The following is a 24,090-nucleotide window of genomic DNA, read 5'->3' as shown; positions in this document are numbered from 1 at the left end:
GAAGTTGAAAAGGTGAAGTGTGTAAGAGGTGGATGAGTGTGCTAAGAGAGTTGTCGAGGCCAAGGTATATAACCAAGTTGAGTTAAATTAATGTGTATGTTGACAAGAGTCGACGTGAAGTTGGTGGTGCAGTAGTGGTATAGTTAAAGACTTTGGATATGAGGAACTCATAAGAGTATAGACAACAGGGAGATCTTAGAAACGGTGGAAACACGATGTTAAAGTATGAATGAAGTCTTCAGGAACGGGGTATGAATATGGAAGTGGCGCTCTAGGACGGTATAAGGCAAGATGAAGGCCAGATAGAAGAGGCCAGGGGTGTTCAGAGACCGAGGAGGGTATCGCCCAGTACTTGAGAGCAGCAACAAGACCCTGAAGCCGCGGCAGGGATCATGATGGGGAGCAGTGCACTCGAGGGGTGCAGGAAGAGTGAGGGGTGTGGGTGAAGTTCATTACAAGGAGTGGTAGCGTGAAATAGCGTAGTGATGTACCTACAGCAGATAGGCACGTTTAAGATCGAGAGAGCGGGACGTCTGATGAGAGACGGGAGTGGAGAGAGAGGGATGGATGGGGGATGGACGACTCCCATGCCATGATGGGGGCACCACCGTTAGCTCTGGCTTGTCTTTGCTGTGGCTCTGCCTCTGCCTCCGTCTCTGTCTCTGGTAGGTCCTGGCTCTGGCGTTGGCATCATCATCCCAAACCCAAGCAAGCGTGTCTTTTTGCGATGATCAGCGGGGGATCCTTGGATGCCATCTCCATTTCGGCCGAGGTAGACTAGAGGAGCAGAATAGGTTAACCAGTGACAACCACAGAAGGGATTCCCCTGGCAATAAGAAAATGGTTTCAGTCTCAACGGACCCAGTCCAATCTCAATCTCTCTCGGTGTGTCTTGGCCGGTGCAGGCGGTGATGTATGTATGTCTACAGTAGATAGCGGCAGCGCGGGCCTCCTTCATAACACGTAGGGCACGTCGTTGTTTGGAGAAGAGGAAGAGAAATATGGAGAGACGACGACCTGAGGAACCAGGAAAACTTCACTCACAACGACGGGAGGATGGAGGGGAGGGGCGGGATCGAAGATTGCGTGGGCGTGGCTACTCGCTACTGTACGAAATGGTAGGTGCAATTGCAACCAAACAAGTTGGTTACGGTTAAGATACCTTGTTTGTCGTATGGAATGTGAGCAGTCGTAAGTATCTATCTCTAGCCCCAGGAAAGTGGTTCATTCTTTGCCTGCAGACCCTGTAAGTCTTTGGGGTAAGCCAGTCCAGCAAGCACCCGCCCCAAGTCTGGTCGGGTGGATAGAACCTCCCATCGTTCGGCGGCCTACGGGGGGTTAAGCCCCCCCCGGCTTGATCTCCATGAGCGGTTTAGTGGCCGTCGGTATAGCGCTGCGAGGCACCCCTAGCGCTGTTCGTACACCGGTATAACTGCCCTTGGCCGTTCCCACATTGCCTGGGGGTTCTGATTTGGCCAGCCCATGTTCATCGAGTCCGTCCCTTGTAGAGCAAGGTCTCACTCGCTCTCTTCCGCCCGAGTCCCCCCCCCAACTCTCGGATCTTGGGCAGATTGGACTCACGAAACTCTTATTCTGTACTGTAATCGTCGTCGCGGACAAGGGAGCACTCACGACCAGGTTGAAAATCTAGGCCAAGTTCGGCAAAGAGTGCAGCGAGCGCCAAGTCGGGGACGATTGCGCAAAGGGAATAGAGCCTCAAAGCATAAAAGCCGCCGGTAATAACTAAAGATGAGTTAAGATTGATGATGCGTGAATATCCAAGATTTACAAGGGAACCCAGGTGATGTGGGAGAATTGGGCAAGTTTTGTTCCTCTTTGTGGCTTGTCACGTAGCATCCTCTCGTCTAGATGAAAAACCGTCTGGAGCCGACATGACAACGGTATACGGCCGAAGCACACCTGAGGCTCAATCCAGTCTTGTAAACTCTGTCAGGAGCTTTGTTCCGGTATAGGTCTATGCTTCCAGTCTAGATAGCTCATCATACATGACACAACGGGCTGGCAGAGTGTCGGTTTGGGGCTAAGATCAAGAAGGAACCTGCATACTGACACTGAGACCGTAGATAGTCTGGTGCGCCAGTAGTTTGACGCTATGGGAGAAGAAGAAGAAAATTTCGAAGAACTCAGGGGAAAAGAGGCTTCAAATTCAATCTGTCCAAGCTTTTTTTCACCTTTCTGTCGTACAAGTCTGTTCAGACTGTAGACTGGAGGTAAGATACTTATCTCTCAGACACTCTCGGAGTCACCGACGAGGCTGCGATAAGTCAACATCTCCCACTGTCACTGGTTGTTGTCACTACAGACTCCAGACAGTCAGTACTGGACGCACGATACTGTAGCTCTTGGCAGTTGTCGATCGCATAGCATCGACAGATGCAGGTTCGAAATGGTTCCTGACGAGAGGAAGATAAGATATCCGTTATCATATCCGTAATGGAAACAAAAGATCTTTATTGCGTGCGAGCTAGGTACCTATCTCAAGCGACAAAAGAGCCAAGACAGGCCAGGATGCACCAGACAAGGAGACTTGCATACAGACATCCTGGATCCATGTAGCGACAAGGGTGACAAAACCGCCGCCGGGTGCACCTTAAAATCATCCGCTGCATTTGCATTTGCAGTTGCAGTTCCATATCCACAACCGTAGGCGCTAAAGCGATCCACTCCCGGGGCTCCGTATGCACCCTTGACCGTGGTCAGGTCAGGTCCTTTTGCAACGTGACGGCCCAATCAGAAATGCCCATTCCTTCGTCTCAACCATCTCCATCTCCACTGAAGACAACCTCATCCACTCCCCATGCATCCATTATCGACAGCTTAACCACTCGCGCTGTGACAAAACAAAATCTCCCCGCCTCTCAGAAGCAAAAGGGCCAAGCAGCCTGGGGTTGCCAAGGATCACAATTAATCCTGCTACTGTAACTAGGTGCGTTAGCCACCTAGGTAGCTGCCTCCTTACGGTGGAGAGGCAGAGGAGGAGGAGGAGCAGCCTCAGCATCAGCAGCAACAGACGATAGACGGGTCAGTCAATCTTGAAATCACCTCGGTTCTAGCTCGCTTGCAACCGTGGATCTTGTAAGGCCAACCGCGCCGGCATTTCATTGTGCAAATCAGTTAAGAACAGGGGCCCTATTACCTACAACAGCACGACACAGATGCTAACATTCATCTGGCAACAACGCCGTCGTGAAAGATATTATCCAGAGGCTCCAGAGCCAGGCTTTCTTGCAGTTTTGCTGGGTTGGCGACGTCGAACCTCGAAACGAGTCTCCGCTCGAGTCCTACCTCCGCGTTTGCTGGCCGCCTTCCACTTCACCTTACCACATATCTTCAATTGCCCTGGCAGCCCAAGACCTCCCTGGACAGAGGCAGTGGAACCAACGAATCTCTCACCCCGCAGGATCACACGCAAGACAACCGCGCACAACACATGGCAAACCGTGACATGAACAGGGCTGATTACCCCCATGCTTTGAGACAATCAGGACATCCCTCACTGATAACTGGTCAACCATAGCCATGTCGGAAACATACACATTTGATCCGACTGCTCGGTTTGTCTGACCATTAACCAACTCACGCCATGAATATGATGGCGAGAAACTCGAATGGCGGCAATACCACGGATTGGGACGTTGCGGTACATGTCTCTTAGCGGTTGATCCTGAGACCAATTAGTCACGACAAGGCTAATCACCCAGTTGCTTAGCGGTCAACCGTGGCGGCGCCTCAGAAGCAGTTTAGGCTTGTCAGAGCTTCTATGCATTCTTCCACCAGACTTCTTCGGCCATGTCACACAGACTAGTTAGGCGCTGTCTAACTTCAACCGTCTTGGTCCATGCAGTCGACAGCCCTTGCTGATTCCCCCCACTCGACCCTCTCTCGTGCTGAATTGCGCCCGTCCACTTACATCATTTATGGACTCACAACTTCGGAGACAATTTATCTGCTGTGCAAGCCTGTTTACTTGGCTCACCAGCATCTTCCATTCGGTCTAGAATTACGATATGCTCCCTTCTCAATTTACGGATAGAGCCCGAGACCACTAAGTCTTAGAGGAAGTCCTAGAGCTTGACCTACGCCTCCTCGGCCGAGAAACCCGAAGGTTTCAAGGACAGGAGGATGGAATGCCGGGTGTAAAATCACAGCACATTCTCAGTCTTTACAGGACTCTACAAAGTTTGTGTTACTGCTAAATACGCCCATGACAAATGGCTTCTGAATTTCCAAGATTTCACATTTCAGCGATTCCAAGAAAGTGGTTGCTTGCATGCAAGAGATGGATGCTACCCCTCGCACTGAGGGCAGACAGCCAGCCACACCTATGCACGCCGCTCTCGTCATCTGGAACCACTTCAACACCACTACGCACAGCGCTGTCCTCAGTCATTTGCAACGGTTGCCATCATCGCCCTGGCTAGTAACACGTATCCATGCGAAGCACTTTTCAAAAGTATCCAGTGTCCAGCTATCAAGGATCGTATGCTCTGCACCGTCGCGTCACACCACCATGAGATTTGAGCCGCCCTGCACTAGTTATCGTGAAGTGTGAAGCATTGCTCTCCACCACATCCGAATGTGCTTCACCATGCATGTCCGCAAATTCGACGAAGCAACCCTACCTAGATTTCGAAGCTTTAAGCGTCGCAGCCACATTTCTAGAACACCAACATCCCACCGACCCTATCACTCCTTACGTACCTTTATGGTCGTAGTTGGCTCTACCGCGGGGGTTATCAGAAGCCTTGCTTGACGCCTTGGCGGCTTGACAATAGTCCCCTGGTTGGTGGTACGCATCACATCACACAGGAAAGACAGAAGACTGCATAGATATTCTTTCGGTTAGGCACTCCAGCCGTTTTGCCGTTACTACACAACCGTTGCACTGTGGTCATTTCTCATCGTTGCGCGGTACAGTTTAGCTTACATGAATACCATCTGTGATCGACTTCAGTTCGGCTCTTTTATCTTCAGGGTCAGAGCCAGCTCGGTACTGCTAAAATCCAATCCAACGTTGCTCGCAAGTGTCGGCCGGTCCCGAGAGAGGACCAATCTCAAACATACACTATCAGGAGCCGATAAGGCAGTGATCATCTTGCGCAGGTCAGCTTTAGCGGCTGCATTCGTGGAGAGCTGCAGAGTTTCATCGGTGTCTACAAGAGTACCGATCCTTCGGTCAGGGATTAGGGAAATGTCCACTAAACCGGGATCAACCCGAAGGTTGGGAGCCCGAACACGACAGGGCTTGGACACATACTCCTGGAATGCAGATGTGAAAGGAAGACTTGAGACACAAGCGGGCCAAATAAAGAGTCTGCTAAACGTGATCGTCACTGATCTCTAAACTCGATATAGATGCATGAACTCTTTCAGGCTGATCACAACCCTTTTCATCGTCATTCCAAGAGTTCCTTGCACAGAGCCCTTGAACGAGAGCTGGTCCCTGCAAATCCGACCCCGACGCTTATCCTAACCCTTGAATTTTGAAAACTCCCAAGGCTGGTTGGAAACAACACTATTAATGGAGAACTTCTTCGTTGCAAAACGTCTTGACGCCGGACCTTCCGCTCACCGACAGTACTAGGCAAAACTCTTATCTTCCTCCGCTGAAAGCCAAGATTCACTGGACTTGTCCCTAAAGTCACTATGTGGGCTATCAGTCACTGCTTGACATGCAATACATACAAAAAGGGTCGGATCATCAAACATGCATTTGCAAATGTTGGCAATCGCTCGTCGTCAGGGCCCTGCGAAATACCCCTGCTTCAAAACAAACGCATGGTGACAACAGTGGCTGTGACAGTGGTGGGAGTACTGAAGTGATTTTTCCTCAGCGGACGACGCGGTAAAGACTACAACAATATACGGATAAGTCATAACGCTTCAATGGTTGAATGCCGTGACCTGGAGACGACTACCGGTGCCTCCTGTTTTGAAGCAATCAATCAACACACAAGCCAGTCAATCCAAGGTATCGACAGGGACGGTGTGCGGGGGCGGCAAGGGTCTACATTTGTAGCTATTCCGAACCAAGCTTGGGCTTGGTTCTAGCCGCATACACTACACGATAAAATCGTGCGTTAGAAGGACCGAACGATGCTGCATGGAAGCCAAGCTAGGGTCTAAGCCTCGCACTTTGCAAAAAGCCCTCTCTGCTCTTTTTCTTCCAGCACTACCAATCTCTCCCAAAGCGACAGGGGGGCGCTTAGAAACAGTAACCACTCACTCACTGACAGCGAGGCATATCCATGCCAATCAGGTCTCGGTCATGACGGTCCCTGTCGCCGGCTCATCAACCTTATTCAGTCACGATAGTCTCTTTTCATTGGTTGCTGGTGCGATTGATGAGTGTCTCGTTTCTCATCGCTGGAAAATTAAGAAGCAAGCGCTACATTACGAAAAACTAGAGCAGTCCAAGGCCCAAGTCGAACTAGGGACCCAAGGCTGCCTCAAGCCTTTGGTCATAGTCGCATCTTATTATGATACTAGGAACAAGCTATTTTCGGTTCTAATCACCGCCTCGGTATCGTTTTACGTCTTGGCTCGCATCTGAATGTCTATTTTTTTATCGGATTCCCACTCACCCGAGTTGTATACTACGCTTTGCCTGAGAGCTGATAGGCATTGAATGTAAAGGAGATTAAGTGTCCAAAACCTCGAGGCAATCATTTTTCTTGTTGAAGGCAACCAAGTTGGATACAGGCCCTTCATTATCCTTTATTCGCGCAATCATGCCTAATCCTTGTTGAAAACGCTCTTCGCCAATACCCGAGACACAAATGTCCGACAGGAGCTGACGGTGTCTTCACACTGCTTCAATTCGAGCCGCTTGCTTGCACAACCCCTGCCTAAGCGAGTTCCCCATGTCTGCTTCACGCGGCTATTGAGCTAGGCTAATGAGAAGTCGGTCTGCTCTCCATCAACCACTAACATAGCCATGATAATGCCAAAACGTTTGAGGCAATGGGCAATCCCGCCATTCTTTATCGTCTTTCGGCGACTCATGGATTCTGATATCGCTTCACGAGGGAGGCAACCGACATTGACGCGTTGGGGTTCATGTCCGATTTGCCACAAGCCTGAGATGAGGTTGAATGCTACGTTGCTGGTAAGGTAATGGTGAGCGAATCAAGATTAGCCCTGAATTATACCAGGACCCGACTGCTCCGGGCGAACCACTGCTAGTTTTGATTAGGCCGTTCACGTTGGCTTGTGCTGCTAGGCTGAAGGCTTGGTCTATTATGGTGTGGCAGGATGTCTGTCGGTTATGATCGGTCCCCTCGACTCAGGTACACATCATGGCTACTTGTCAAGTTTTTATGGTGCTGAGGCTTTTAGGTATCATGATCAAGGTCTAGCAAGTTGTTAGCCTGCCATTGACCGATTGAAACAGTTTGGAGTTTGGGCAATCGGGACTAGGGTTCAAAAAGCAAATCTCACCCTAGTTTATCGTGAGCCGAGGCTCCCCTGGCCATCTGGCTGAACGGTCTAGGGCCCGAAGAGTTCATGACAACGACTTTGATCGACATCCAGAAACCCCAAAGCCATGCAACAACAAGTCCCTGAAATCTCTCATGAAAGGGTACTGAAAGTATCGTCTCCACGTCTCCACGTCCCCAGATTTCCCCGCAAACTGCGCGGACAGCTACCGATGCGAGTTTTGATGTCGGCTTCATTCAATCTCGTCTTCACGTGCTGGACATAGTTTATTATCACGTAATAGTATTGGTGTTTTGACTAAAAGTCGGGCCAGGGGGCATTCCCAACGCGCCTAGCCAAGTTCTTTGGCAGCCACCCTTGATCTCCAACAGCCCCGACGAGAAGATGGAGAACCCTACCGACCCCGCGTCTCTTGGTGTTGGTGTGTCATGAGATTGCCAACGCGGGGATGGGCCAGGCCAGGTACCCTCATCTCATGCACATAACCAACCCGTCTTTTAGGTTTCGGCTTCCGATGAACAACTTGGGCTGTTTGTCTCGGACTCTCACCGTCACTGACTTGGCTCGTGCGGCTTCAACAGTCGATTCTTCTCAGGCCCCTTGTGCCGAGTATGGAAAATCGTCAAGCCGCAAAGGGCCGAGCCCTTAATAGCATGATGGTGGTTCATAGATCAGCCACACCACTCCTTTAATGCAGGACTTGATCGTTTGTAGAAGGCCATTTACGAGATTTGAAGGAGTTGATCAAGTCACCGCCAGCACATTTACAAGCACACGCATGCCCTGGTAGCCATGGAACCTCGTGGGCATGAAAGCGTTGGCGTCCTGCGTGATATGGCCCTCCGCTCTCATGGTGCAAAAGTTCCACTTGATTCACATAGACGACGGGTTGATATGGGTCTCGTGCGCGAACAAAGCTCCGGAAGTCATGAACGCTGATAAAGATATCCTGCCTGCAGCTTGGCCCTTTCAGTTCTACGTCGACCGTTCGAATACGGTATGCATTCCTCCAGACAAAGCGGGACGGTCATCACCATGAGAATGCTCCTCATTCGTCCCCCGCATTCCCCAGACTTTCTGTGATGGCTTGAGATGGTCTGGAAGGGCGGAGCAATTCTAACAACGGACGAAGCAACATTTCTCCACACAGAACGAGAGAGATGGGTATAGTACATAGGTTTTAGCAACGCAGTGCCGCATGGCAAGTCACCATGCTATCGAACGACGTGCATCGCGTTAATGTCGTCGAAAACTGTCCTATCAACTCACTTCATGACCCTCAGGCGGCATCACAACACGTCTTGCCTGTCAGACAGGTGGATACCTAATTTGCGGTATTCAGCTGGCAATGGCAGTCGAAAGCTCACTCCCTACTCCCTACTCCCCTATCTTTTATTCGCCGCTTGTACGTAATTCTCAAGCTGCCTCGATACACAAACCGACGAAGGGCCGGTAGCGTTGTCCATAGGGCAGTGAAATCTCTTTACCTTTGAGTTTTCTGTCCTCAAGTAATTGCAGTTTTACTTCTCGATACGGAACAGTCTCAAAAGCCAAGTGGCTAGTGGGCTTGGGTTTGACGATCTTGAACCTGCATTTATTTGGCTCCCGTCATTTCCCTTACCGCTTGGTGTTGGCGTGCGGCCGTTCTGTGTGGGGGAGGGTGGCATTGCAGACTTCTGGAAATCCGGGGAAGGCAACGCACAAGAAGGGATGGCATATCGTGGCTATCCAAGGCAAAACTTTCTTCACTATCTGACGGCGGAAGGCTTTCCGCTTCCTCAGTGCAGGGTATCCAGATTGTGGCTTTCGGCCTCTCTCGGTGCGCGGTGGGCGATCAGCGATCGACACGCGGTAGGCTGATGGCCAAGTCTGACGGTGGCTTGATCAGGACATCCAATCAATCCAACGTACAGGCGAGCTCTGGAAGATGACGACACTGATGATGATGTCGTTGTGTGGCAGCTCAAGATAAGCTTTGTCTGAGAGAAGTGTGAACGCAACAAATCTAGGGTAGGGAAAAGCGACGTCAGGCGGATATCTGAGATGGCAATGATGAGCCTCGCTTCCAGTGGTTTGATGTTTTGACTGAATCCTAGTGCTTTCGGATCGAGATCTATCAACTAATGTGGCAGATGAACCCATAGGGCGAATAAGCATATCACAACAAGGATCTTTTCTTTGTTGGGGAGGATACGTGATGATGTTGGTTGCTTTGACCCTCACAAACAGATGATATCACAACCATGAGTTTCGGGTAATTATCTTCAAAGCCCTCGTCAAAAGGATTCTTCACCGAAGTAGTAACGACAAGACATGGTTTTGTTATCGCAAGCATCCCCACGCACAACCAGGTATTATCGTATTTCGGGGCTTGCTGAGGATTGATTCTGGGCATGGTCTTCATGGATAGATGTCAGGAAAGTTACCCTGAAAGTATTACCGCTTCACTGGAACGAACGAGGAACGAACGAATGAGTGCACTGTGCTGGGTCTTATCCGCTTCATACAATTTTCTCATTTAGAGGCATGGGATTCTGCCATCAAATTCCTTAGGGCAGGATCTTGGACAAGCTGTTCGAACAAGGGGAATCAAAGACGCAACGTGTTGATTGGGTCTGGAACGTTAATTCAGGCTGAAAGCTTACTCTCATCATCAGATCGAAATGCAGGATTTTCTTATCCGACCTGGCACCAAGCGTCGTGGGGGATCATTTGCCGCCTTTGATACTCGACCAGCGATGGGGATCATCAGATAGCCTTGTATGACATGGTGGTCACTCTGGCCTTGGCGTCATCTCTTCCTGTTGGATATCATATATTCTACGGCTCTTTTGCGGCTGTACGACTTCGGTGATTCCGGTGACCTAGGCAGCAGATCATATTCTCGTCATAATGCCATCCCTTGGTAACAGCAGGCGCTGACACATTCGCGTACCGTAAAATGGAGGACTGGACTCGGAGATATAAGGTATTCAGCACGGCGTGTGGCACTCAATGCTTGTCAGCGTTGCACGGGGAGCTTATGCTACAGCTGGTGTCTGCAAGACACCAGGTGTTGCCTTGAGGTCTTAGAAGTGGCTCAGCTTACGTTTGGTCTCGACCTTGCCCTGTACAACCTATATGACTGAGACCTGGGCGATGCTGTTAGTAGATGTGATGGCAGGAGCTTTTTTCCAGTTCCTCGGTCAGTCTTCAAACGCAACGGATCCCAGCGCATCTCTACAGCGGAGTTTGCCAACAGGAACCCCAAGGCGAGGGAATCGCATGTTTTGCGTTATATCTGCGTGATTCAAGCTTTGTTGGCCTTGAGTACCCGAAATACACTTGTAGACCAAGTGGCTGCGACTTATCTCTGTGACTTCGAAGGTATTGTATCGAATACTCATCGATTGTCTCTCGATGTAGATGAGAATAGGTGTTTAGGCGTGTGGCACCAGGCCTTGATAACATCATGTTGCCAAAACCCGGATCTTCTACAAGGTCAAGCTTGGTAAGATCTATTTCAGACATACTATAAATTTGAGAGCAGCAAGCTAAGACGACCCAATCCCCTATTCCTCTGTGAACAAGAAGGGGTTGGAATTTGGTGCAAAGACCTCGCGAAGCTCTACAGGGCTTGTTGCTGCCGTATAAAACTATACTTGATAGCTGTAAGGTCCAAAACTAAGCCCCTTGAACCGAATCAAAATCATCCTCAGAGGAGGCGGGGCCACCAGTATCCTCTGAATAAGGATCAACTCCAGATGACATACATACTGGAGCATTCACATCGAAGCGCTTTGCAAAGGCTTAAACTGGTAAACTCACTTTCAACTGATGGCTGGCCTGCTCATCTTGGACGATGCAATCTATTGTTCCGAGCTCGAGACAGCCCGTGGCCCGATTGTCGCACATAGTGATTTCGTTGCTGCCGAAGCCTTTCATAAGTGTCTTATAATCGAGTCTCCTGGGAATTTTGGACATCGGTGCAATTTATATTGGCTTGGATTGATTTCTGCGACAGGAGAAACGAGGAAAGAGATCAAACGTGATCTAGAAGAACTGACAACAGATTGTGGTTGAGCACGATACAACGCAAGGCTCAACAGTAACAAATTTACAGAATGCGAGAGAGAGAGAGAGAGAGAGAGAGAGAGAGAGAGAGAGAACACGACCAATTCATTTCTTGAGATACCCTAATTGGGAAAATACCACAGAAGCGGAATTAATCGAATAGTATAATGTGGTTTAAAGTATTAGTGCCGTTCTTAAACTGTTGCCTATCGGAATTCCACTCTATCATGGATCAACAAACATACTCTTTCGCAAAACAGGGATGAACAGGCAGCAGAGAAAGCAAACCTAACTAACTATTAGAAGACCTAGCTTAATGACACCTGAATTGTCATATAATATATTCGGTTCCTGAAACAGCTGCCTGGCACCAATCACTGGGCTTGGTGCAGGATATGATTGATGCCGGGTAGCTTGGTTTCAGTGATTACTTCAACTTTTTTGGGTTCCGTATTTATTGGTACGTACATACCGTAAATAATATTCTAGAGCATTATGCTCTATTCTGTGTCCAGGGCTATATTTTAATGGAGTGGATGTTGGAAGTAACGGGTGCTTGCGGCAATAAGCCACTTTTGATTCGGATTCAAACGTAGCATATCAAGTGTCACATATCACAACCGCAACAGCGAAATAGTGTAACACAGTAATTTCTCTGCCTTGAGCCAACGCAGTCCAGTCAAAACAGCCATGTATCAACACTCAACGATATCTACATAGAGAAACCTTGTCACGTGTAATAAGGGGTTGCTGGGTCAGAGCGCCACAGCAGTACCTGCAGTTCACATCGTTTAGGCACCATCATTCTTGAAGAGATATATCAGGAGAGTATCTCAACAGAGAGATTGATTCCAGTCAAGAACACAAAGCTCAAAGCTTCTGATACCCATCAATCTCACGACTCTCATTGCAACCATGGATCAATTCTTTCTTGATCATGCTCAACGCTATCAGGAGCTGGTGAATCGCTTCAAACCAGCGCCTATCAAGTCCAAGGCCAGCAATGAAGAGTCCAACCCTGACATCACTATTGCTACTCGCCTTCGACCGATGCTCGATGACGAGAAAGAAGGAGGACAGTTGATCGGCGCCTTTCCTCGGAACAACGCACCTGGCGTGATTGACTTACACGAACTGCGGAGACCAGTCAGGGGCCCTCCTCCTTTGGTGGTGAGTACAAGATGTCTCGTCCAAAGCTAGAGAAGGGTTACTGATAGGTAGATGAAAGTCCACAAACTATCGCGTGGATAGGGTCTTCAACTCGGAAGACACAACCGAAGGCATCTACGAAGAGCTTGTCAAGCCTCTTGTCCCCTGGGCATGGGGCGGCGGTGTTAGCACCATGTTCGCCTATGGCCAGACAGGCTCAGGCAAAACATACACTGTCAGCGGTCTCGAGCGCCTCATTGCAGAAACACTCTTCTCGAGTGACATCCAAGGCGCCCGCAACATCTTCATCTCCATCATCGAACTTGCAGGTAACTCAGCTTCTGATCTCCTCAACGCTCGCAAACCCATCTCTATCCTGGAGGACTCCTTCGGGTCGACTCATCTCGCTGGAGCCTCAGAGTACCACGTTACAGATGCGGATATTTTGATCAAGCACATCAACAATGCGGCATCTTTCCGACGGACTGCCTCTACACAGAAGAACGATTCTTCGTCTCGCTCGCATGCTATCTGCAAGATTCGCCTCGAGAACCCCGAGCTTCCCCAATCTGACGATGGGCTTCTCTATCTGATTGACCTTGCCGGCTCAGAGGCCGCAAGAGATGTCACCGAGCATTCAGCCCAGCGGATCAAAGAATCTCGAGAGATCAATGCTAGCCTTTCTGTGCTCAAGGATTGCATCCGCGGGAGGGCCAGTGTCGACGCTGCAGGTCTCGCCACTGGCAAGAAGGTCTACGTACCGTTTCGGCAGAGTGCTCTGACTAAAGTTCTGAAACATGTTTTTGATCCTGCTGCTGAGCGCAGCTGCAAAACCGTCGTCGTAGCCTGTGTCAAACCAAGCTTCCTTGACGTTGGCGCTACCAAGAATACGCTGAGATACGGAGAAATGCTCAGAATAACCGTTCCTAAAGCTGCCGTGCCGAAATATGATGCTTCAAAGCCGAGCACCTGGCCCCAGGATCTTCTCCACGACTGGATTCTCAAGAACGTAAGTCATGGAGTCCTAGCTTGCTGTCAATAACAACAACAACTGGCTAACATCATCCATCTACAGTCTGGCACTCCACCTGTCTCCCCTACGGCTCTCGCACCCAGAGAGACGGGTATCCAACTTCTTCGACTCCCGGTTCCAGAGTTCATCACACGCTGCCTCAAGACCCCTGGCGTCACGCTCGAACAAGCGACCGCCTTCCAAGCCAAATTCTGGCGTCTTCACATCGATTCACAGCGAGCCGCTAACAACAAGCCAAAGGCGACACAGAAAGACGCCAAGCCGGAGAAAGAAGAAGCTGGAAAACAGTGGCTTTCAAGCCAAGACCCGAGACCCGAGATGGCAGATGTCCCTTTCAAAGAGCGTCTTCGACCAGGAATGGTGGTTAGCTGGAATCCGTCTGATGACACTCCAGGGTTCTACCGTCTGCCTGGGCGTAATCTCATCATGATTCTGAGTCCCGAGGGGGAGGGAACCTTTAGGTGTGCTGTCGCTGTTCCTGCGATCATGCCAGGAGCTTTTGAGATTTACCTTTGGCAACAAGTTGTCGCCCAGATTGATACCATGGAAGCGGAGGTCTGGCTCGAGTACGACCCTGGAACTAGGTATTACTATGAAAACGTGTAAGATGAGTGGTTGGAGGAATCAGATTGGGTGCCAGTTGGGTGTAAGTGAGCCACGAGGGTTGTGAGATGAGAAAAGATACTATGGTATCACATAAAAGTTATTGCTCTAGTTAGTTAGTCAATATGCTTCGAAAGTACATAGTAAAACAATTATCTGCTTATTGGGTTACTAATTGGTACGTCGAAATTATGCCACTGGGATGAATGACGCCAAGTCACAAAGCTTCATGATTATCAGATGTTACAGGCAGAACAGTTTAAACTTGGTTAAATCCTTGTATTAGTTTATGTAGCAGTACGCATGGGCCTAAAAGCCCTCATTAAAACTTCATAATCCTCGTGTCGCTGTCTGGCCTCAACAGGGTATCTCATTTTAGATTGAAGGGGTTCAGCAGCGACGCCTTTTGCCGTTCACTCATCTCAAATTAAGCCTCAGTCTTCTCAGCAAGAGCCTTCAGGATAGGCTCCTCCAGAGACTCGGGCTTGGTGGTGCTAGCCCAGCGTCCCTTGACCTTTCCATCACGTCCAACAAGGAACTTCTCAAAGTTCCACTTGATGCGCTTGAGGCCCAAAAGACCCGACTGCTGGTCCTTGAGCCAGGCCCAAAGAGGGTTGGTGTTGTCGCCGTTGACCTCGGTCTTCTGCATGATGGGGAATGTCACGCCGTAGTTGAGCTGGCAGAACTCTTGGATGTCGTCGTCGGTGCCGGGCTCTTGGCCACCGAACTGGTTGCAGGGGAAGCCGAGAATGACAAAGTCCTCGGGGTACTGCTCCTTGAGCTTGGTCCAGAGCTTCTCGAGACCAGCATACTGGGGAGTGAAGCCGCACTTGGAGGCTGTGTTGACAATGAGGACGACCTTGCCCTTGTAGTCGCCGAGGGGTACCTCTTGACCGCGCTCTGAGATATGTTAGTTGAGAGTCATGAGAAGGCTATCATGAAAGTGGTGTGGTTAAGGCGGGGTATGAGAGGAGATGAGGGGGGAGACACATACTGTCAAGAGGCTTAAAGTCATAAAAGCTAGTAGCAGAAGCCATCTTTGAAGTTGTACTCAGTTGACGGGAATGGTTATGAGTGATGCTTCTCTGGTGAGGGCTGCAGTGTTTGTGTTTTGTGTTGAAAGGTGAGGATGGCGGGGAACGAAAAGAAGTCGTAGCGGTGGTGGTGTAGTATTTATTAAGCCAGCGGGAACTGGAACTTGGTGATGGCCGTAAGGTCAACCAACGAGGAGCAGTAGCACGCCACAGGGACATTAGATTAGTAGGTACAGGTACAGGCACAGGTACAGTTGCAGTAGAATTAGTAGTAGAGCAGCAGGGAATAAACCTGAAGAAACAATCCGAGTTACACAATAACGGTAATTGATTGCATGGAGACTGCTTCTACACTTCTACAAGCCTCGGCACTTGACTCCATTTTTGGTTTGGTGACGTATTCGGGGTGGAGTGTTCGGGGTCCCCAATTCCGCCGGTACCGAGGGTTCAGATAGATATTAGGCGTTATTTGGAATTGTTCCTGACGTTCACTCATGACTTGTTTTATATGTTTCATGTTTATGTGAGCTGAAGCATAATAGAAGGATATATCTGGTCAAAAGCGGTTAAAGTGCCCAGCTGAGTGAGGACTATCACTCGCTAATCAGAACAAGACTTGCACTACAAACATAGCTTCAACTGTATAACTCAATATCAGAGCCTCTTTCTACACACTCGGTCTTTTTATATAATTCTGCCAATCCCTCTTCTTCTATTTGGAATCAATTGATGTCGGTGCAATACTCTGCCGATTTATTTCATAGCTACTCCCCGGCTCAGTAATAGCTCCGGTTCGGATTTCGGAGCTGCCCCGCTAAACACATTCATGGATTCTCAGAGGAGCGGCCGCTTTATCACTTATCGATAAGCCTTATCCAGAGTGCATGTATGTGGCGGTGCAGGTGGTGGCGCGGCCTGTACGTCACTAAGGTACTGGACCCCAACTCTTTCCGATTCCCATCTGATCGGACGCCAAAACGTTGATCATGCTCATGACAAGTACCTAGATTACAGCTTGAGTCTTGCTCCTCAACTCAGTTTTGCTCATTTCAAGTCTCCTGAGTCGTGTTCTGTTGGATATGGACGCAAAGAGAAACATCGTCGTCGTTGGTAAGTCGCCTCGCCACTTACAGGGCTCTCTGTCATCCCCGTCATATCTCAATAACCTCATCTCATACATCGGACCACAAGGCTGATAAAAATATCAGGAGGCGGCATCATTGGCTCAACCACGGCCTACTATCTTACACGCCATTCGAAATTCAACCCAGCGTTACATACTGTTACCCTTCTTGAGGCTGCTCCTACTGTCGCACAAGGTGCATCAGGCAAAGCTGGTGGTCTTCTCGCTCTCTGGGCTTATCCAGAATGTCTAGTTCCCCTCTCATATCGCTTGCATGCAGAGCTGGCTGCTGAGCATAATGGGCCTCAGAGATGGGGTTATCGCCAACTCGGCTGCGGTAGCTTTGATGCTGTCGTGACGCGCGACAAGATCAAATCACTCCAAGCCAACGGAAATGGAAGCGCAAACGGCAATGAGAATGGGAAAGACTGGGAGAAACTGCCGAAGCAGAATGGCGCAGCAAAAGAACTCCTAGAGGAAGGCATCTTGCCGAAGGATCTCGACTGGGTAGACCACAGCATCATTAACAGCTGGTCTGAGATGGGCGCACCCGGAAAGACAGAAACATCTCAAGTGCATCCTCTACATTTCACAACAGCAATCGCAGAACTTTCTCAGCAAGGCGGCGCTCAAATACACACCAACGCCAAGGTAACCAAGATAAACTCCACAAAGAATGGTGTCGAAAGCATAGAGTATCTAGATCGCACCACAGGCGAGACCAAGACCATTGCCAGCGTGACAGATATAGTCGTGGCAGCTGGTCCTTGGACGAACAAAGTCTTGCCTCGGGCCAGGATCGAGGGCCTGAGAGCGCATAGCGTTGTCTTCGACGCAAACGTTAGCCCGTATGCTGTCTTTACAGATATACAGCTTCCTCCAGATTTTGTACCCGAGCATCGTGCTAAGATGGGGCAGAAAAGGAGGCACAGGGGCAACGTGGATCCAGAGATTTATGCTCGACCTTTTAATGAGGCCTATGCCTGTGGTGAACCAGATACAAATGTCCCGTTGCCCGAAACCGCAGATCAAGTCGAATGCGACGAGGCTCAGTGTGACGACATAATCTCATACATCAGCACTTTCAGTCCCGTTTTAGCCGCGGCTCCCATCAAGGCGAAACAAGCATGTTATCTCCCAAGGCATATTCGATTTGGACAAGAGAGCGGTCCTTTGATCGGCAGAACGACTGTGCCTGGGTTGTTCGTTGCTGCAGGACATACATGCTGGGGAATTCAGAACGGTCCTGGGACGGGCAAGCTCATGTCCGAGTTTGTGTTTGACGGAGGGGCAAAGAGTGCTGACGTTGATAAGCTGGATCCTCGGAAGTTCAAGGTTTAACAACTCTTGAGCAGTTGGATATTAGGTAGATAAAGACGATTAATGAATAACATGGTGTCTTGGCATGAATTTGGTGTACCAGACCAATAGGTTGAGTGAGCAAGATGAGATGAGTTTCGGAAACCACCTACTCCATTGCAAGATGTGATCGAGGCAAGAGCAAGACCTTTTATTATAAGATTTGTTGGAATTATCTTTAGAGAAGCTATTCTTGGTGCTCATATTGGGTAAGGTATATAAACAAGAGGTTGGCAGGCTGGAGCACTTTCCACTAGCGCCCCACTCATCTTATCGATAAGACGTTGCGATCAAATTTTGGCGGGCATTTTTTGGACGGCTTAACCGTCTTGAATTATTGACATCTCAACCAGCACAAGACTTCACATTATCAACTATGGGTCGCGAACTCCAAAAGAAGAAGGCCCGCTCAGGCCGCCAGCCTATCCGTCAACTTAACAGATCCAAGAAGATCCTTAACCCCCGAGGCAACGATGCCATTGCAAAGAACTGGTATGGACAATCTCCGAGCCACGGACGAAAGCGCAAGGCTAACTCCCTGAAGGAACAAGAAGGAGACTCTTTCTCAAAACTATCGTCGCCTCGGTCTCGTAGCGCGTCTCAAGGCCCCTACCGGTGGAACAGAGAAGAAGCTTGGCGCAACCACAACCCGCGCATACCCCAATGATCCCTTCTCTATCGCCACCATGGAGAACGCCATTGTATCAGAGGCACGTGTCGAGCGCGATGCTGACGGAAAGATTATCCGTATTCTCGGCGAGGCCAAGCCCAACCCGCTCAAAGATCCTCTGAACGAACTCGACAACGACAGTGACGCTGAGCCTGCCGAGGAGTGGGGTGGTATTGAGGACGACGCTGATGCGACCGATGTTGTCAAGACTCTCCTGGAGCAGAGCAAACAACCTGATCTTCCCAAGAAGAGACACCAGAGTACCCGGGAGAGGGAATGGTTGGAGAAGCTCGTAGCCAAGTATGGCGACGATACAGCGGCCATGGCCAGGGACCGAAAGTTGAACCCCATGCAACAGACCGCAGCTGATATCGCCAGGCGAATCCGCAAGATGAACAAGGAGTAGAAGCGGGTTACACCAAAGAAGAGCAGGGCTATAGGGATGAATAGGATGGAGTCACTAAATCATCAAGTATGGAGCATCAAAACTGGCTTAAGAACAGAAGGCGTTGGGAGTTGGATTCGAGCATCTTAAAATATAAGACGCCATGTACTTTTTATTCCACATAGCCAAACTTTTAAACTGTCAAAAATATAGAATAACTATAAGCATAAGGGAATTTAAAGTGCCTTATATATATATATAGTACATAAAGATCACCTCGGCACCTGCGCTTACTACCGCTGGAGAACCAACGTTATCTTCAGGGTAATGTGGTACACTGACGGCCACACATGGTGGGCTTCTGTCAGCAGCACCAGTTTACTCGTCCTAGAGGTCAGCTGGGCAATAGACAGACTCGGACGTTTCGACTTCCATGACTTCCACGATAACGCATATATTGCAGAGGGACAATACATCGCCAACTCTATCAAACAAACCTGCTTCAATATCCATGATATTATGGATCGCCTTTGTGAAGAAGAAGAGAACGAACGTGAAGAAGAATGGCTCCGCCTAGTCCGCTACCTCCAACAGGCCAGAACTCTTGCGCATGAGCTGGTAAGTCTTCACCCATTCATACATGCTTCATTTTAATAGTTGGCTTACTGGAACTCTATCATGAGGGACTCATCGACAACGGTGACTCCGAATGAGGGCCGAGCGGTGTTCTTTTCTCTTGGGGGGGATTTTGATTGTCAGGTTGCCCTTTCCATCCGGCGTGGGCTCCTCCTACACCCGTTGGTTATTGAGCAACCCGGCACTCATTATTCGTATGATGTTTTTTGATATGTTGTGGTAGTTTATCTTGATGAAGCTGTGGAGGGGATCTCTTTGTTATACGACTAGCCGATATTATGCGGAGTCTCATCTGATATTCTGTTATGATTACTACGCTGCATCTCTATGTTTCATTCATATGTTCTATATCCTTTATGTTATCAACAAACATGCTGACATCTTGTTTTGGTAAACCACCGTGACATCCTGTCTTCATGCCAAAATTCAAGCCAATGCGACGTCCAATATCCTTCTTACCTAGGTAGGTAGGTAGGTATGGATGGCATGGCTCTTGAGACTACCTACCTTAAGTTTGAGGAGAGCTACCGCCTTCCCTCTGCCTGTCCGATTGCCGAGCTTCACGAAACCAGGCAGCGGACACTTGAGTTTTGGGTTACTCGACGAGACTCCACACAGAGGATGCTCGAGCCCATGGGATCCTTAATTGACAGAGTGGCTTTGTAAGAGGTCCAGGGGTCACTTGACGCCATCTGTCGAGAAGAGCACAGCAAGCCTCGAGCGATTTATTGGAAAGTCCAAGTTCGTTAATGCAATCTGAGGCATCCGCGGTTACCCTCATGCTAATCCCTCCCGTGACTTATAACAATAGACATGCAAATTCGATAGAATTAAAACTAATATTATCTTCCTTGCCACCCTTGCCTGCTGCTTTGTAGATCGGTCGAGATACGTTCCGGGAGCAGTATGGCGTCAACTTTAAGCTGCGGTTAGCAAAGCCCGACGCTCGCATTCTATATGTCAATTATCGAGTTTGGATGTTTAGGGGTGCAGCAAGTTGTGATTGATGGGGCGATATGTTTCTGGAACGCCTGATAGGGCCCTGGGCCACGCCCCAGCAGAGGGGGAGGAAGAGTAGAGGCAACTTTGGGGTTCACCAGCCAGCCTCTCCATAAGAAACTCTTCCACGACCCTGATCCTGACTGTGGTTGGTAGATTCCTTAATTCCGCGGTACATGGAGCCGAAAGAGTCAGATCACCCAGGGAAGCGGTGCTGATTTCTCGATAGGATGTGCTAGACCGTTGCAAAGGAACCCCTGCTCGCCATGCGATCGTTGGCGCTATGGCTAAGGGCAAGGATAACTTCGCCGACACGCCTGTCAACTAGAAGGTCTCCATCAGCAACTGCTCTCTATCTGCTAGTATTACTTGCAGCAAGTTCTGCCATGCCGCTGAAGATATCTGGGACGTTATGTAAGACCTGTCCTCAATTAAGTCGGCGAGGGGCCGAAGTTGCGATAGAGACCATATGCCGGCTTACCCTACGAGGCTTTCTGGAACCTCGAAAGCCATCAGGCATATAGATGGTTTGCTGTGCTAGTATAGACTGCATCCGCGAAAGCACCAGGTTGGGCTCATTAGCATACAGGTCATTCAACGCAAGGTTCATGTGATTACTTGATGATAGTTGCCATAGCATTGACTCCGCTTTATGTGCCACAGAATCTGCCCATCGTCATCACGGTGAAGTCCATATCATATATGACCGGCAGCTGTTAAGGGGGATTTTGGACGATCAGATAGAGCGAAGTCGCGCCAATCCTCCCCGCAGCAATATAGATCGGTACAGCCTTGCATACATGACCTCTCGTTCCTGTATTAAAGTAATTATTAATAAGGCTTTAATACTAAAGGATCAATAATAATAAACTAATAATTGTAAATCCTATTATAAGATCCATCTCCCCAAGTTGTCTCCGCGAAAGTCATGACGCCGTTAAACGCCCCTCCTCGACCAGAGGCGTTATCTACCGTACAAAACATGTGAACCCCGCATCCCAGACGCAGTATCCCAGGCTATTCCACACCCAATCAAAATGAACACCGTTGCATAAAAAAGAGACCGATATATCCTTTCTTTCATTTATCAGGCTGTTGCTACTTAGTGCCCCCTATCGTAGTTGCCAGCGGGGAATTGTGCGGGGACATCCTCGTAAGGATGACCACCTGTTGGGTTGGCGTAGCTGGCGGGCATTGATGGAGGAGCACCGCCGGAGTGGTACTCAGTGTCGTTTTCGAAGAGGGTGTTGTTTCGAGGGGGGAGGGCACCAAAACGATCGGGATCCTCGTCGTCGGCGCTATAGGGGTTGGCATCACCATAGCGGGAGTGACTGTTGTAGCTGTTGTTGTTATAGCCTCCGCCGTAGGCACTGCCTGATGGTTCGTGATCGTCCATGTCGACTCGCTCGTAAGCCTCATCGCCGTGAGGGGCCATGGAGAAAGCAGCCTTGTCAGGGTCGATGTTGTCGCTGCCCATCTGACGGTTGTCGTAACCTGGCAGGATGTTGTGGTTGTTGTAGTAGTTGAGGGTAAATGCGGAAACAAAGGTTGAACCAGCAAAGAGGAGGCTACAGAGGTCAGTAAAGATCGAGCAGAGATCGAGTCGCAGCACATACGTTACCAGAACACCACAGCCGACAACACCCTTGCTGATGCCGCATGCCTTTCCGCATTGACCAGCGGCATTGTAGGCAGCCTGAGTAGCAAAGGCAGATAGCCACATGATTGTGAAAGCAGCGTCAACAGCAAGCATGGCATGCGGTTGAGCAAAGCGACGAGTGCGGCCCCATCGGGGAGTCATGATGAGGAAGATCCATGCTGGGACGGAAAGGAAACACTGCAGCTATCGTTAGCTCCCGATACACGTTGTGAAATAGTTGTCGAAATGTTGACATACCACTGCGAAGGTCCAGCCATTCCTTCCAGTGACCTCTGCATCCTTTGCATTGAAAACACCAATCTGCAAACACCATGCGACCAGGGATATGATGATTTGGAAAGAGTGAAGGCCCAGTTTCAGGTTGGGGACGATGTCGGGGTCGATTTCAAACCGCATATTGGAGGTTGATGTGAAGACTTTCGAGATTTGTAGGAGGGAAGATGGGGGCAAGATTCGAGAAAGCAATCTGGTCGTTGATAAAGCGAAAAAATCAGGCTGCGAAAGTATGTATGTATGTGTCTTGCTTGCTGGCTTTTCAGCTGAAATCGCAATGGCTTAGGTCGTCTCAAGCCAAGATGAATCGGATCGTCGTCAATGCCTCTGAAGAGATGAACTCGCTGGTATCTATCAGGTGAAAATGCAAGCAAAAAACACAAACAAAGAGCGTTATCGTTATTTGAGGATGTATGTATGTATAGGATCGATGTTGTTTTGTGTTGACAAAGGGCCAAGTCGTTAGTCTAGTGGACGTTTGGGATGAGTGCGAATTAAGTTCAATGGCCTACTTGGAAACCGAACCCTGACGAAACAGGTTCCAGCTTCTACTCAGGTTCCCTGGCCAGCGGGACCTCCTCTAGCATGACGCCCGCCTAGGCCGGGGCAGGCCTGAGCCTAAGCCTAAGCCTCCACTGGCTGGCCACGCGTTGCTAGACGCAACAGCGCTGCAGTGACAGGGCTGCCTCCAATGTGGCTGTGTGGCTTTGTATTTTCCCTCTAATGGAATCAATAACTTGAGTCGTCCTCTAGATATCGACTAATTCATCGACCATGTCAGCGCTAAATCCAGGGGCCCAATACCCCTAAGACTCGACAAGTTCTGCGTTACCGTCAAAGATGCCTTGTGGAAGTGAGTGTATGCCCACCTCAAGGACTCGCCAAGGACACACACATCACCGGGCATCCAATGCCACAGCTGCGCCACTGGAGAAGAATCTTGGGGACCACAGTGAACAGAGGTCAACACCAATTAAACGCACTGGATTCCGAAATCTGCATAGCGGTATCTAAATTTATGCTTCAGCTGAGTGACAGGCCTCGGCAGTTTCATCACCATTCCGACTTTTATATAATCTCCATCCGAAGCGCTCTGTTCGACGACCTTGGGCTTGAGTGGCCGGTGTTTGCTAACGGCTATGAGACCTGACGGTTGTCAATTCAACTGATGGATCGGATCTGCACGAGGACACCAAAAATGAACCGACGCCACGATCATTACGCAGCTTTGTTGACTTTCATGACGTTGTTTATCCGGATGCTACGGATGCTTCGCTGTTGTTGCATAAGGTTGCTCGGCAGATGCATCTTGAACACGATGTGAATGTGACTCTTTACTCACTGGACTCGCATGATACGACATGAATTGAATTGGCTTGACGATAAGACACAACGCAGATTTTGACTCTGATCAACGTGTCACTGATAAAATGTCGCAATTACAGTACGCAACAGGAGCCACAGCGGATCCTAACGGGGCCCAAGTCCAACCTAATCTGCCTGTGAAACGGTCACATCAACAAGGGTCTATTACCTCCGCCTATCATTTTCCACTGGCATGCATCGACATGGGAATAGCTTCGGTTTTGCCATTTCTAATAAAATGAAATATAAAAAATCTCGATCCGCCATTTTGGAATAGTTCATTGTGG

General features: G+C 49.4%; 6 protein-coding genes across 6 annotated transcripts; 4 read left to right on the top strand and 2 right to left on the bottom strand.

The window, feature by feature from the left end:
- Nucleotides 1–3,604: 3,604 nt before the first annotated feature.
- FMAN_05787 (uncharacterized protein) lies at nucleotides 3,605–3,830 on the top strand (the record flags this gene model as incomplete). The annotated part of the gene is made up of 2 exons (XM_041827514.1): nucleotides 3,605–3,661; nucleotides 3,723–3,830. 2 exons carry the CDS (start codon nucleotides 3,605–3,607, stop codon nucleotides 3,828–3,830), a joined length of 165 nt encoding a protein of 54 aa, XP_041678469.1.
- Nucleotides 3,831–12,429: 8,599 nt separating this feature from the next.
- On the top strand, nucleotides 12,430–14,302 carry FMAN_05788 (uncharacterized protein; the record flags this gene model as incomplete). The annotated part of the gene is made up of 3 exons (XM_041827513.1): nucleotides 12,430–12,684; nucleotides 12,743–13,672; nucleotides 13,739–14,302. The coding sequence occupies 3 exons, from the start codon at nucleotides 12,430–12,432 to the stop codon at nucleotides 14,300–14,302; spliced, it is 1,749 nt and encodes a 582-aa protein (XP_041678468.1).
- Nucleotides 14,303–14,726: 424 nt separating this feature from the next.
- On the bottom strand, nucleotides 14,727–15,336 carry FMAN_05789 (putative HYR1-glutathione peroxidase; the record flags this gene model as incomplete). Its single annotated transcript, XM_041827512.1, has 2 exons — nucleotides 14,727–15,199; nucleotides 15,294–15,336. The coding sequence occupies 2 exons, from the start codon at nucleotides 15,334–15,336 to the stop codon at nucleotides 14,727–14,729; spliced, it is 516 nt and encodes a 171-aa protein (XP_041678467.1).
- Nucleotides 15,337–16,412: 1,076 nt separating this feature from the next.
- Nucleotides 16,413–17,797, top strand: FMAN_05790 (uncharacterized protein; the record flags this gene model as incomplete). Its single annotated transcript, XM_041827511.1, has 2 exons — nucleotides 16,413–16,443; nucleotides 16,542–17,797. 2 exons carry the CDS (start codon nucleotides 16,413–16,415, stop codon nucleotides 17,795–17,797), a joined length of 1,287 nt encoding a protein of 428 aa, XP_041678466.1.
- Nucleotides 17,798–18,191: 394 nt separating this feature from the next.
- On the top strand, nucleotides 18,192–18,891 carry FMAN_05791 (related to NOP16 constituent of 66S pre-ribosomal particles; the record flags this gene model as incomplete). Its single annotated transcript, XM_041827510.1, has 2 exons — nucleotides 18,192–18,307; nucleotides 18,360–18,891. 2 exons carry the CDS (start codon nucleotides 18,192–18,194, stop codon nucleotides 18,889–18,891), a joined length of 648 nt encoding a protein of 215 aa, XP_041678465.1.
- A 2,716-nt stretch (nucleotides 18,892–21,607) lies between these two features.
- Nucleotides 21,608–22,561, bottom strand: FMAN_05792 (uncharacterized protein; the record flags this gene model as incomplete). The annotated part of the gene is made up of 3 exons (XM_041827507.1): nucleotides 21,608–22,073; nucleotides 22,122–22,342; nucleotides 22,403–22,561. The coding sequence occupies 3 exons, from the start codon at nucleotides 22,559–22,561 to the stop codon at nucleotides 21,608–21,610; spliced, it is 846 nt and encodes a 281-aa protein (XP_041678464.1).
- Nucleotides 22,562–24,090: the final 1,529 nt, after the last annotated feature.

The sequence above is a fragment of the Fusarium mangiferae genome (genome assembly GCF_900044065.1).
Source record: "Fusarium mangiferae strain MRC7560 genome assembly, contig: FMAN_scaffold002, whole genome shotgun sequence".
NCBI classification, from domain to species: Eukaryota; Fungi; Ascomycota; class Sordariomycetes; order Hypocreales; family Nectriaceae; genus Fusarium; species Fusarium mangiferae.
This window is presented reverse-complemented; position numbering and strand designations above follow the sequence as displayed.